The sequence below is a fragment of the Branchiostoma floridae genome, chromosome 3 (assembly GCF_000003815.2).
Source record: "Branchiostoma floridae strain S238N-H82 chromosome 3, Bfl_VNyyK, whole genome shotgun sequence".
Taxonomy (NCBI): Eukaryota; Metazoa; Chordata; class Leptocardii; order Amphioxiformes; family Branchiostomatidae; genus Branchiostoma; species Branchiostoma floridae.
The window spans coordinates 26,635,748-26,651,095 of NC_049981.1; the positions used below are offsets into that span (position 1 = coordinate 26,635,748).

General features: G+C 43.2%; 1 protein-coding gene across 7 annotated transcripts in view; it reads left to right on the forward strand.

Annotated features, from left to right (window-relative positions):
* The window catches only part of LOC118411351 (CMP-N-acetylneuraminate-beta-galactosamide-alpha-2,3-sialyltransferase 1-like), a 50,386-nt gene extending 41,673 nt beyond the window's left edge, over positions 1-8,713 (forward strand). For all 7 annotated transcript variants that reach the window (XM_035813586.1, XM_035813588.1, XM_035813585.1 and 4 more), the window contains 6 exons: positions 778-1,427; positions 3,284-3,452; positions 3,981-4,131; positions 4,941-5,049; positions 5,567-5,679; positions 7,216-8,713. In XM_035813586.1, coding sequence (XP_035669479.1) covers positions 873-1,427; positions 3,284-3,452; positions 3,981-4,131; positions 4,941-5,049; positions 5,567-5,679; positions 7,216-7,540 — 1,422 coding nt within the window. In that variant the 5' untranslated portion in view covers positions 778-872 and the 3' untranslated portion in view covers positions 7,541-8,713. The remainder of the gene's footprint in view (positions 1-777; positions 1,428-3,283; positions 3,453-3,980; positions 4,132-4,940; positions 5,050-5,566; positions 5,680-7,215) is intronic.
* Positions 8,714-15,348: the final 6,635 nt, after the last annotated feature.

Consider the following 15,348-nt stretch of genomic DNA (forward strand, 5'->3'; position numbering starts at 1 on the left):
CAGAGAGCGCAACGAATTCCATCGATAGAAAAACAACCCTTTTATCCTTTGTGTGTCTTGTCTATTCGGTTATACCTGCACGTTTTGCATGATCATCTAATCATAAAGTGAAGGGCCACAAAGTCAATTCAGGACGCAACGACACCGCCAACGCTACTCAAGGACAATACTGACTGTTTCTATTGCACTGCAGTTAGGTGGCGCTGCTAACAAGTACAGTGAATTCCCAACCTGATGAAATCATTCACTAACTACTGTTAACTTTTCTCTCTTTTCTTGATAACTGAAGACAAGATAACATATATATACCCGTGCGCGAATAACGTTATCAACAGTCTGAGATCTAGTCTGAGATCGGGAACCTACATCGATGCAAAAATGAAAGGTTGAACTAAATCTACTCTAACCTTTCATTTTTTGCATCGATATATGTTAGATATCAATGTGAAAACATACACAACACAGATATTTATTCATGTACTTTGATAACCTTTTTAAACGGTCAGACATTTCAGATAACATCTAGTATCTATCGTCAGTGACTGACTCCATATGAAGCATCCACACGTTGACAAAACATATCCAGTTGTATGAGTAACTATTGTATTGAGTACCCTTCCATTTCTTATTCATCGCGTATTCTAATTTGTTGATTCATTGCAATTTTTTGTAGAAATGCTAACAGATATTTTATAATATCGGGTGTATTTTGCAGCCAGTAGGTACCCAAAGTGTGGGTAATAAGGCTGTTTAACGTGTTTAACTTATGTGTTCCAGATCGCCATTGAAGCCAGGTGCATGGGGTACCACGGCTGCTATCACCTGACTGTTTGCTTTTTGATGACGTGAACAACAACATCTCTGACGTCACGATGTTGTGGATTAAAAAGCGCCACAAGGAGGCTTATCTCTACCTCGGCGTTTTGCTGATTCTATTTCTCGTGACGTGTTTCCTCATCCACCCGGACACGATGCAGATCCTTTCCAAGTCCAGATCTTCAAGATTAGACTTGGGGAGAAATTTACTGAGAGATTCTCACAACCAGTGGAGACCAGTACGTATGTTGAGAGACATCCGCAGCACCACGGCCAAGCCGCTCACAGACACCGACAAACTGCACAGAATCGCCGGCCTGCTGGGCTATGACCTCACGGGGAACAAGAAGAGGGACGACCTGGAGTCTAGAAAAATGATCAATGACATCTTAAACTTGATAGATGATCACCAGAGACAGGGTAAGGACGCGAGGGACACTGTGGACATGATCTACTCTGTGGTCAGAAGTGTACAGGAGGAGAAGAATGGCGATGACCTTGGAGAAGTCATGAACAACATGAACGTGTTAGAAAACCTGCTGCCCAAGAGACTGGACAAAGTGAAGATCGGGACGTATCCCTTCATGAGAGACGCCAGGCGTTTGCCATCGGTAAGTGGAAGTGCCTTGTCCTGAGGTTAGATACTCTCAAAGATTGAGAAAGCAGATTTAAGCTAAGGGCACAACCCGCCGTACGAGCAATTTGTCCATACGTTTTTTGGGAGGCGACGTCAGCCACGTATTTCTGAAAACGTTCAGGCAGTACAGGGCAGGCGCGTCGCCCGTACTGGCACGTACGGGGGGCGAAAAGGCAGCCCAATGGCACACAAAGTTTTGCATGCATGTAAAGTTCTGCGGCGTGTCTGCTTGCTCCATACGAGTTCGTACGGAGGCGGTACTTACCACTTACGGATCCCAAAAGATTGCCCACCACATGGTTTTGGCACGTAGACATATTTGCACATACGGCGGGCTGTGCCCTTAGCTTTAGTAAGAGCAGTCATGGCAAACATGCTAAAATGGAAGAGCTTTTCTGTGTCTAAACATACTAATTTTGTGTGTGTGTGTTTTTGCTTTAACCAACAAAATGGTAAAGGTCTTCATCAGCAAGCTGACCCACTTTCCGTACGCGCACTGATCTTTGGGATGGCTGACGTCAGGAGTGGGTCAAAGGTGCCCGGGAAGTAGCTGTCTTGGTTTTGCCTGCAAGGGCCTAGGGATGCAAACCCAGAACCTTTCCACCTTCACTTAGTGAATACCCCTAATCTCAACCGTAAGCTTTAACGCGAGTTGAAAGGCCCTGGCATAAATTGATTCCTTTACGCCTCTCGTGAAGGAGTCGGGATTTTTTATTTTATCTAGTAAAGTGCCGTTAACCAGAACCCTTGGCCTCCCCGTATATCTCCGCGGCCACTTGGACTCTTACAACCTCCGGGTAACAAAGTGTTGACGTGGCCTCAAGCGTCCCCTTGCTTAATTGATTACTGTAACGTCCTCTGACGACCTCATCCTTGACACACCTGTCCTGTTTGGTCATGTGCCCCATTAGTTCAGCGCCATTAGGGCAGCCGGTAGTGTTGGAGGATTCTCCGTCGACCATCAGAGTAATCCCCTCCCTTCTCGTTGTGCAACCTTGCAGACATCCGCAAAGCTCCAACATACATCAAACCGCAAGCGGTAAAAATCTTCCCCTCCAGCGTGCCTTGTATCATTTTTAGTTCAGATCTAGTACTTGATGTATTTCCTAAGGGTCCGTCAATCATTTTGGTAAGTGCGAGTCATTTTGGGGTTTCCGTTCTGGAGATTTGAGCAGCCGGGAGGTCCAAAGTACGCAGAAGCCTTGACCGCTTCCCGAAATAGAGTCACTAATGGAGTTCTCGGGGTTTCCTGTGAACTTCATTTTGTATCAGGAAATCCCGTTACAAATACTGTTCCCTCTAGGAAACTGGTTCGGCTTTGTGGCGAAAGTAAAGCTTCTTCACCACATGAACGTTTATACCCGTGGGTCTACTCAACTTCTTTCACATTCTAGTCACAACGTTACGGTAACGGTTTGGTTCAAGCTACCTGCGTAAATGCCGCCATTATGTTTCCTCGGAGCTACAAAAGTAAGAGCACTGTAGTGATGTTCAAACCTCTCACAACTCTGTAGGTTTTAACCATTAGAATTATAGTTTGATTGGAATCTCTGGGAATAATGATTACAAATGGCACATCATTGTAAAGGGTTGCAAACAGGTTTTTCAAGGATGTGCATGTGGTACAAGTAATAGAGTCGTATAATCAAAGCAGTGGCATATCAATGATTATGATATAGGTTTCCATTTGTTTTAATCATAGGCAGTCTTTTACATGTTATTTGACATTTCCGACAATTAGATTTTACTCTTTCTTGTTTATGAAGATTTGATGTTTCTATCATGATGGAAATCTCATAATGAACCTGAATTTTCACATGTTTCCTGAAGGAATGCCCGTCCGGGTTCCACAGCAGAGCAGAGCAATCTGATTGGTTCAGGGAGAGGTATGTGGATGACGTCAAGATGTTGATGGATTTGAGTGACGTCGAACCGAGGAACTTTTTGGACCTGCAGTTCTACTCACTACCGTTCGGGTACAAGAGGGAGAATAAGACACGTGAGTTAATGGCTAGTTCACTGTTTGATCTGTGTATGTGCAGTATGATGCATTGTGGGTAATGTCAAATTTCAATGCACCAAATTGCACATGTTGCTGTTTCAAGTGGGGTCGTGTGGCGCTTTCGGCAGGGTTTTCGTTACATAACCGAAAGGTTCTGGGTTCAAATCCGTTGATGTGCCACCTATCCCCGAGGAGAGCCACACCTCGCGCACGTTAAAGAACCCATGGCCACCGCACTTGAGGGTAGGGGTCCTTCCCTGTGTGAGTGGTTCAAAACTTTATCCTTTGGTCGCACATGAGGCAATTGCTGTCATTTTTAAGGTCACCTGACTTAGCGCCGAATGGAATTCGCTCCAGACCATTGCTTATTGTAAGCTCCTCACAATTCAGCCCCTGGCTGCGAAGAGTGGTCGGCCCACACAATAACAATGATAACACAATACGTATCATGGTGAATTAATCTGCTTCTTGCTAAGATGACATGTTTTGATGTTCTTTAATCTAACGCCATTTCTGTTGATACAGTCGTTGACAGCATATTCCATAACATGGACCATATTGGCGTCTACCGCGGAGTAAGAAAGCAGTGCCTGAGGTGTGCTGTGGTCGGATGCGGAGGAATGTTAAAGGGTTCCCGGAAAGGAGCTGAAATCAACGCACATGACTTAGTATTTAGGTGAGGAAAAGATTTACTAGTATTGAAAGACTTTTATGATATTATCATCTTCACTATAAAGTAGCTGATTGAACATCGAGTGTAAATAAGTGGACTAAGAATCCTATACCTGAATTGATTATTTGATTTCATGGCCCATTACTGAGTGATCATATAGGGTTCGACGTGTACACGCCACATGTAGGCACACAATAGCCCAGAATTTACCTCGGCCATTTGCTCATTCAGTGCGATTTCCGTATTGATTGCCAATGCTGCCACCTACCGCTATGTAATTCAATTACACGTGCGAGGCATAGTTCCTGAATAATCTCATTTAGTGTAATCACCTTTCATTATATTGTAAATCTAAGCTGAAAAGAGATCAATTCATGTACTTTCCTAATCAAAAGAAGAGTGTACCCGTCATAACGAGGAAGCTAAACAGCATCGTAACTATCTCGGGTAAAGTTGACTGGATTGATTTGATTATATTCATTTCCCGTTGGCCAGGAAACGTTTCGTACAAAAGCCCGTGTAATCTGTAATACCTCTGGTAATTGAGCGCTTTGACACCCTTTCCTCTGGAAACTGCGACCACGCCGTGACTGCTGAGCGATCAAATACTAGTATTTGACAGATCGCTCAACGAATTTCGTGGATAACTAGCTCATCATTTTGCATGTCCTTTGTTGTGTACTTCGACATCTTGCATCATATTCCAATATAACAATATAATTGTCGCTCACTGTACGGTCTTTCAATGACCGCCATGGAAAGGGGACATAAGAAATAACCAGTCTCTCGTCTTTTTTGTCTTGAATTCTCAGAGTGAATCACGCCAGGATCGACCAGCAGTACGTAGAAGACGTTGGGAACAAGACCGACTTTTACGTCTTCTTCCCAGAGTCGGAAGACGTTAGACGGGTGGCCCACCAGGTAAAGTATGAGCTGGCATGGACCATTGGCGCTGTTTCCCATTTCCTTCTGACAATTCCAGCGACATATTGCGTCCCTATAACCCCTCCTTGGGCCGTAATTCGTTCATACCAACAATAGCCGCTTGATATAGATTGCTGAAATACACAAAGAGGTACTTCAGACGTATTAGTATTCCAGCGTAACGTATTTTGAGTAGAATTACCCGTTTTGATCATCTGCCTTTTGTAGATGCCTGTGCTGTGGTCACTGATTTATTGGAGGTTCGGGAGAGATATCCTCTATATCTCACGCTCACTCTTCAGTGGTAACAAACTCAGGAGACAAATGTCACGACTCCGGCGCATCGCAGACTCGCTACTACTCGTGCTTTTCAGTGTGAGGTCGTAGCGTTTTCCAATTGTGGACACCAAATTTATTTCATCTTAGTTTTTGTTTAGTCCGTAAAGAGAGTTGATGAGTAGACTAGTTTCATGAGAAACTCACAATAACGAATATCTATGTGTGTTCCATTTAGGACCCTATTTATTTATACGTGCCATTCAAGACGTACGACCTGGAGTACATCGAAGGGAAAATCGTCCGAGATGTCATCCCGAAAATGTGCTCTAATAAGACGGGAAAGTGTTGGTACGTTATCTTAGACATTTTATATCACAGAAGGACAGAAGTATTGTCAAAATAACTTCATTAGTTTGGTAGATAGGATAATAATGCTAAACGGGACAAGATAAATAAGAAAGCACATTCGCACTTAGGCCCGCATCTTGCCGCAACACTACCCTGCGGTTCATTCATGCACCGAGGACGGTAGTTGAGGATCCGGAGTTACCGAAACGTTGGTTAGGCAAAGTTCATTTAGCCTTATTGGGGTTTTGTCACAGAAAATTAAATAGTTTTTTTGTATTCCTACTCTTAGATTTCCAGGTGGTAAAGTCCAGAGACCTGAAATACTTTAGTGGTGCTAAAAGTTGCCAGTTCAAGTTCCACTAACACTTCGACCGTGACATATACTTTCATAGCAATGTTACCCTGCATGCCTCTGGATAATTGGAGGAAAGGTCTTCACGGCGCCGAAAAAAGCCTAAGATTGCATCTAGCTTGACTGCTGGCCAGTTTTCCTCACTGTGATGTCCTTCAGTGTGAATCAATGAGTAAATGAAGAAGGCCGTTTTTGTGCGTTTCTGCTCTTACAAGCTATTTCCGTTCAAGATTTACCACCAGACTCTCCGAAAATCGCTATCAAACGATATTAATTTAGAAGCCCCAAAATAATTTTGCCCGCCTTGGCAAGGTTGAAGTTATACGAGAGTGGGACCGTATGTTATACCGCTTCCCAAATAACGTCCTGAAATAATCTCCAGCCCATTGTGCCAAGATGGAAAATGATCTCTCGCTGAGCTGCCAGGGAAATTGAAAATCTTTCCGCCCATTAAGCACCGCCCACATCTGTCCGTTGTCTGGCCCGTAGAGACCCTCGTCAAATCGATGTACGGTACAGAAAGTTTGGTTATTGTATTCATGACAGATTCCGTCTTGATGCTTGACTCGGTCCCTGTGTTTTAGAGGTCTATTACAGCGCACTCTCCGCCTTGGAAGCGTAAAACACAACATATCTGTATGCACATGCACGCGTGCTGAAACTGTCAAGGGCGTAGCTACTCAGATTGCTAGATATTCTGTCTCCATAGCAGAGTCTACAATGAGTGATATTCATTGTTTGAATACGTGTCCTGTTCTAGTGACTCCAGTTTTCAAGAAATTTGTTGGTGGTGTTGAACCCTGTAACCATCTGGGCATAGCCTGGAATCCAGTCATGTTATCAATTAGCTTAAGAGACCGTTGGTATTGGAGTGGAATAAAACTAGCAAGACTAGTACTGGATTCCTGGCTAATGAGAACACTGTTCACAGGATACGTATTTTGCTGTAATAGTTTCGTCTTGTGTGTTTCATTACCTTCTCCGAGAAGGTCATGTTTTACGTTTTTACGTGTATTTTTGCATGTTTGCTTGTACGTATGTGGTTAAACAGCATAACTCAAGAAGCTGTAGCAGCAAAACCGGTATGTGATAAGGTAATGATATATTGATTTATATAGGAAATGGTTAGATTTTCGGCCTTTTGGCGGCAGTTTTTCTGATCTTTTTAATTCCTCTTGTTGAAGGAAACTCCGGAACCCACCAAACGTGACGTCACACAACCTGCGGATCGTCCACCCGGACTTCATGCGGTACGTGTTCGTCAACTTCCTGAACGGGACGGCGTACCGCCCCACCACCGGCGCGCTCACCGTGTTCCTGGCCGTGCACATGTGCGACGAGGTGGACCTGTACGGATTCGGCTTCGACAAGAGGTTCTCTCTCCACTACTACGACGAGAAATTCAAAAACTACACGGAGTGGAGAACCGGGGCGCACGACATCGACAACGAGAGATATCTCTGGCAGAAACTGAACGAACAGAAGGTTATAAAATGGTTCAAAAGATAGCAGCGCTGATTGTGCAGCGACCTAGTATCCAAGCAGATGTAAGAGTGGACGATAGTAACGTACGGGCTTCACTGACAGCCAGTTTGTACATGTAGTGATGAAGGCATAAGTCCCCTTACGGATCCAACTGCACATGCGCATTTTAAAGGAGATAGCCCCTGAGGCAATACACGCATGTAGATTGCTAAGCAAACGGACCAACGGAGTCTAGGCATTTATAAAGCATAGTCGAGACCTGTTAACAAGTCATGGACCATCACCTTTGACCTGCGCATGCGCAGTTGAATTCGTGAAATGGCGTATAGACCGCTATGGGTGGAACACAGTTCTTGGCACACAGCATTTCCTGCTTTGCTATACTGTCACAGAATATTTATCATCATAGTTAATATTCGGTTCGTCTGTAACCACAACTTGATCAGAGACATTGAGGGAGTTGAGTCAGAGAAGCCCAGAGGTCAGAAAACTTTACAATCTTCCACTCAACATCTGCTTGAAGATTAGAGCATCCATCTCAGAATTCCTGGAGAACATGAAGAAAGTTCCCCTCCCCAATATCTTCTCATGAATATTAACAGCTCCGAACTGTAGACAGATGCTACTAGCCAGTTCAAATCTGTGAATATGCCATTTCTAATGTACGTACGATTTGTGGACGTACTTTATAGTTAACGACTTCAACGTGCCGAAAATACAAGATCTTCTCAACCTATGAAAATGAAATACCAACCAGTGTACAGACAGAATTGCGCAAGTCTTTTTTTTCTGTCGAGCTTCTCCGTAAGGTTATATTGTTTTTGTTTACATAGTTTATATGACACGGTGTACTTCACTTGTGTATGATATAGATATCCAGTGAATTATATTTACTTCGGGAAAGGTTTTGGTGATCAATTTTCAAGTCGTATACAGAAACGTCAAGAATCTATTCCTTTCTTTGGTATTCTGTACAATAAAAGTCTTCTCGGTATTACTTAACGAGTGACAGTTACAAATGTTGTTGGCAAAATTGTAAGCGCACATTTAGTCAATTTTCAAGGAGATATGGATCATTTTTGAATGTATTTTCCATTTACTTTATGAATGGTGTACCACATTTGTACTTCTCAATCCATGTCAGGTTCCACCGCCATGTTCCTTGGAACAAAATAGAATAAAAACCTGTACGCCTAAGCATATGGTACGTGCTTTGACTTAAGTATATGTCGATGTGAATGGGATATGTGCGTCATGGCGCTACATAAAGCTGGGAGGCATCACACACCGTACAAAAAGGGTCACACCAAATACGTTCGGCTGGCTTGAACCAGCTAGTGACAACATCAACATGACGAATGACTGATGCTTACACAATCATACATCTGTTAGCTGCCAGTAACGGATTGCACAGTTTTGCTAGAGTTAATAGTACAGTACATATTATCTGGAGACAGTATGAATCATCTTCACAGCTGGTAGGAACAGGGACACAGCTTACTCCGGACCAGGCAATTTCACGGAGATGTGCGTACAGCTGATGACATCGCTATCAACTCCAAAACGGCACTTCCTTTCCTGCGCTATGTCATGAATCTACTATTTATCTTAGTTACCTTCGCCAACAACATTATGTTTGGTGCCGTTTGTCTGTGTTTCTATCTGTCTGTCTTTGGACATAACCCAAGAAGCTGTGGATGGAACTTTATGGTAATTGGCATGTGATTTGGGACGGGAAAACGATAATGTCAAGTTCGATAATGGGCTTCAATCCTAGCGCTTTTTTATAGTACTGTAGCCGACCGGCTGGTTCTTGTAGTATCTTTCAAGATTATATAATCGTTGTTTTTTCATCAAAAAGTGACATCAGAGGATTATAGTAACACAAACCACACATCTTTATTCCTGTCTCTTGCGCCGACATCTTTTAAAAGCGGATAAAGACAATATCTTATTTAAACTGCACATTGGAAAACATATGTATTGTTGATATTGCTTTTTGATTACGTAATTGGATACACGGTACCTCAAACGCGGTGTAAGGACGACCACTTCGGAACTTCCATATTTCATATTGTTGACGTAGATATGAAGGACCATGAAGAATGGATCACATACAAATGGATCACATAACAAATTGAACGGTAACTTTTCCAACAACTGGTTGATCTTTTGGCCACCGCCATTGTCAACAATTTCATGTACCCAGACTTGATTAAGGTTTATTTCCAAAGCCTACCTGAGGCTACTGCGTCTTGGTCTCGATATTGGAGGGCGGTGCCTTTCCCTCCTTCTATCACCTTATACATGTACATCCTCAACCAAAGACAGATACTTATTTCTACACCTGCGTGGAGTAAGGAAAGTAATATTAAGTTCATTTCCCAAGGACATTATGTCTTTCCAGTAATGCCAGAAATAAAACCCGTAACCTTCGTGTCCGCTAGCCTGCCCATTTGACAATTCGACGCCGGCAGACTTAATTAAAGGAGTTGCTCACTCCGGAACTTGATTATGCATGCTTTAAAAACATCTCTAAAATAGTGTATCAAAAGCTGTGCAGTCTAGTCTATCCTAGGATCTACCATCGATATCATGTCGTGTGTTTAAAACTGTGCAAGCGGTATGTCTCTAAAGCATTTTGGACACAGAAATACTAACGTCTTGACTGGAACACATCTACATCCTTGTAGATTACGCCAAATTGTGAGATGGAGCCCGAACTAATCCATATACTACAGAGATAGTCTCTAGTTCAATAACTTTGCATAGCTAGAAATCCTACAGACATCATTAGAACTAATAGAATAACATGAAACAAAAACGACAAAAACGTAAACCCTACATCCCTGCATTTTGCTGCTAACAAGCTTTCTTTAATGTGTTAAGGTCAATCTTTCGGAAACAGAAATGTCGATTTAGTAATTGAAGTTTAACAATCATAGATTTTAGAATACAATAGAGGGATGTATTACATACAACCATTTTATGATGTTTATTTCCCGAAAATGTAATCAAGGAAATGGTTTCAACGTACGCTTACATCAGACACACTGTGATTAAAAGGAGTGCTATCTTGTGAGTGTTTAGGAAAGTATCCCTTTGTGGGGATATATCGCTTCATCGTCCCCTGAAAAGGAATTGTCTAATTTGCTGATGGTGAAATGGTGGGAGTAAAAGGTAAGAGTATGTCATTACGGTACATTGTGTATGTCCCTTCATAGGGAAACGTAATTAAAACGCCCTCCTAGTAAATCCCATCCAAATCAAACTTTCCCTGCAGTATTTATGGTCTTATTTCTCGGCAGACGCAGTTACGAGCTCGGTGATGCCATGCTATATATTTGATTGACGGGTAATAGACAAAACAATCACATGTTCCCATCTGTTATAACTGTAGATTATGAAAGTTGTAAAACTTTATCGAGTGTGGTACGCCGGGGTGCGTCTTTCCGCGACGTCGCCGTGGGATGGCCTCTGGTAGAGCCGTGCATGATAGCACCACATGTCCATCATTTTCAGGTTTTTCTATGAGCTACCTTCGCCCAAAATGGTCATTTTCATGTGTACTAGTGGCTATTGTTGGCGTTTGTGTTAGCAGTGTTTGTAGTCGAACTATGGATGGATTGTTATTACTTCTGTAAAATTGATTATCAGAGTTCGGTCTCCTGGTGGGTTTTCTTCGTAGAGAAGCAGAATCTTTGTTAGTAAAGTTGTAGATGATAAATGGAAAAACTTCATTTTGTCTCCATTCAATTTTTTATCGGTGTTAAATTTTGCATATTGTTGTGACAACTCTTCTTTACATGTACATGTAGCTGCCACTGAAGTGACAGCTAATCTTCCAAGAGAGGGGAATGCTACAGTCAAGATATAATAGTTTCAAACTCAATATATGTGCTTAAATATATTCGTTTCATTTTGTGGAGTCTCCCTCGTGTTTCAGTAGTTGTAATCAGTACCAGCCTTTACGCTAGGGACAAACTTCCGTGTCGGGGACCCAAGATGAAAGATATTTTATATCATGATCGATGGGTTATAAAATGGCTGGTTATCCCTCAGTCTGGAGCTGGGATACCTACTAATTGAAACCATCCGTGCAGAAAGCACCGGTATGATTACCAAATGAATATTCAGTCAACCAAATAATAGTGCAAAATGAGCTTGAAGATTCAAGGCTGGCTCTCTCTAAGAGAAGAAACGTTTTGGTTATTAAGAAGAGCTCGCCGAAGAAATTGGTCGATCCGTCATTATCACGAAAGACTATCAACTGCTCTTTAACGATATCGCAAAAATATGTTGAAGATTTCCAAATGAACTTTTGCTAGCGTATTCAATATTACATACATGTAGTTTGTTGGAGCTAATGACACCCCCTTGTTGCTTATACTAAGAGGGTAACGTTAGTTCCATTGCCGTTTCGGATCCGTTTAGACAGTGGGTTGTAATCCACTGTGTCTTGAGTATGGCATTGGAGGGCGGAGCACATCTCTCTCCTTCCCGGCTATCTTTTACCTCCCCAACCGAAGTCAGGTACCCATTTTTACACCTGGGTGGAGTAGGGAAAGTCGTGATAAGTGTCTTTCCCAAGGACAACGTCTAGCCGGAAATACAAGGAAACCAACCAGTGTCCGCTAGTCTAGCCACTCGGCCATTCGACATCACTATACTAATATAGACTTCAACAGAAGACAGCTGAGAGAGCATTTATCTATTTTCTTAATGAAGCATGAAAATCTGTCATCCTTTCAGTCCAAAAGTCGAAACGTTTTTATTATTTGAAAATGCACTATTTGTTTTCACACATGTAGCAGATAGTAAGTTCAGACCTGCCATTCAAATGAGTTTAATAAAAGTTTCTAAACTTCTGCTACCGCCCTATACGTCAGTGTAGCTCCGGATCCGTCATCAAAAAGCAATACTTGGTCAAAAGCAATATTGGGAAAATTTCCATACTTAACACTTTCAGAAAAAAAGCATCCGTAATATAAAAGTGTGCATTCTTCCACCCATTGTCAGAAGAACCAGATCCCAGTTGTATAATCCCATCAAACAGCCGTATCAAATGGTGAATGAGTACATTAAGTTGTTTTTAACAACTATTGGACAGTATTTTAAAAAGTTGTTGATACAGTTAATGGACCATGAAACATATCTACTAAAGTGATCTAAAAGACAATGGTTAAACTATGTAGCCAATTTGGCCATAGCTCAGAGAGAATCTACATATTTAACTGCACCGTTGTTATGGTGTAATTAAGGTTGGCAAACCATGGGCAATCTGTGCATGGCTGGACCTTACTGAGCCTTGTTCAGACAAATACTTTTACCGTTGCTATCGTTGGCTTCGCCATTGACAGTTTTTGAAAATAGCTTCCATTGTTTCAGTTATGCACATTGTTCCAGATGTCTATTTTTTGTGTATTGTCTTGGTGCAACTGTCCTTGGTGCTGAATGAGAGCTACACCACCCTTACTGTCCTTAGAGCTGAATGACATCTACACCGCCCTTACTGTCCTTGCTGCTGAATTATAGGTAAACCACCCTTACTGTCCTTGGTGCTGAATGACAGCTACACCACCCTTACTTTCCTTGGTGCTGAATGACAGCTACACCACCCTTACTGTCCTTGGTGCAGAATGATAGCTACACCACCCTTACTGTCCTTGGTGCTGAATGACAGCTACACCACCCTTACTGTCCTTGGTGCTGAATGACAACTACACCACCCTTACTGACCTTGGTGCTGAATGACAGCTACACCACCCTTACTGTAGATGGTACTGAATGACAGCTACACCACCCTTACTGTCCTTGGTGCTGAATGACAGCTACACCGCCCTTACTGTCCTTGGTGCTGAATGACAGCTACACCACCCTTACTGTCATTGGTGCTGAATGACAGCTACACCACCCTTACTGTCCTTGGTGCTGAATGACAGCTACACCGCCCTTAGTGTCCTTGGTGCTGAATGACAGCTACACCACCCTTACTGTCCTTGGTGCAGAATGACAGCTACACCACCCTTACTGTCATTGGTGCTGAATGACAGCTACACCACCCTTACTGTCCTTGGTGCTGAATGACAGCTACACCACCCTTACTGTCCTTGGTGCTGAATGACAGCTACACCACCCTTACTGTCCTTGGTGCTGAATGGAGCTACACCACCCTTACTGTCCTTGGTGCTGAATGACAGCTACACCGCCCTTACTGTCCTTGGTACTGAATGACAGCTACACCACCCTTACTGTCCTTGGTGCTGAATGACAGCCACACCATCCTTACTGTCCTTGGTGCTGAATGACAGCTACACAGCCCTTACTGTCCATGGTGCTGAATGACAGCTACACCCCCTTGCTGTCCTTGGTGCTGAATGGAGCTACACCACCCTTACTGTCCTTGGTGCTGAATGACAGCTACACCCTCTTACTGTCCTTGGTACTGAATGACATCTACACCCCTTTACTGTCCTTGAAGCTGAATGACATCTACACCCCCTTACTGTCCTTGGTGCTGAATGACAGCTACACCACCCTTACTGTCCTTGAAGCTGAATGACAGCTACACTCCCTTACTGTCCTTGGTGCTGAATGACATCTACACCCCCTTACTGTCCTTGGTGCTGAATGACAGCTACACCACCCTTACTGTCCTTGAAGCTGAATGACAGCTACACCGCCCTTACTATCTTTGGTGCTGAATGACAGCTACACCACCCTTACTGTCCTTGGTGCTGAATGACAACTACACCACCCTTACTGTCCTTGGTGCTGAATGACAGCTACACCACCCTTACTGTCCTTGGTGCTGAATGACATCTACACCCCCTTACTGTCATTGGTGCTGAATGAGAACTACACCACCCTTACTGTTCTTGGTGCAGAATGAAAGCTACCCCCCCCTTACTGTCCTTGGTGCTGAATGACAGCTACACCACCCTTACTGTCCTTTGGTGCTGAAAGACAGCTACACCACCCCTTACTGTCCTTGGTGCTGAATGACAGCTACACCCACCCTTACTGTCCTTGGTGCTGAATGACAGGTACACCACCCTTACTGTCCTTGGTGATGATTGCCATCCACACCGCCTTTACTGTCCACGATGTTGAATGACAGCTACACCGCCCTTACTGTCCTTGGTGCTGAATGACAGCTACACCACCCTTACTGTCCTTGGTGCTGAATGACAGCTACACCACCCTTACTGTCCTTGGTGCTGAATGACAGCTACACTGCCCTTACTGTCCTTGGTGCTGAATGACAGCTACACCACCCTTACTGTCCTTGGTGCTGAATGACAGCTACACTGCCCTTACTTTCCTTGGTACTGAAAGTCTGAATTTTGGTAGTAGACAGTTCTGTGTAGCATTGTGCGTCGTACAGATTAATGGAATATCCCGACTCAATACTGTGACCCTGTGGCCCACGGATGACGTCATTTCCCACTAACGGTCGGCCATTATGAGTTTGAACGGCGAGGAGAAGATTTGAAAATATGGCAAACAAAACCAGCGCACTAACTTTTCTCTCCTTTCTCACCTGAGCTTTACCTCTTGGTTCAAAATGGGCACACTATTTCACTCATCACTTCACGAGATGTCGTGCGATGACTGTCAATTGGCCAGTAAATCAAACTTCTAGTCCCTCATCTCTCACAGTAGATAAACTAGTCTTATTAAGTAGATACTATAGGCACGATAGATATGATGGGTACGAAATTACGGGTTCTGTACTGCGTGAGAAAACGGCCACACATTCAAGAATTCCACGGTAATTTTAAGAGATACGTATAGACCATTGAAACACCGGGTGCCCCAATTGAATTTGG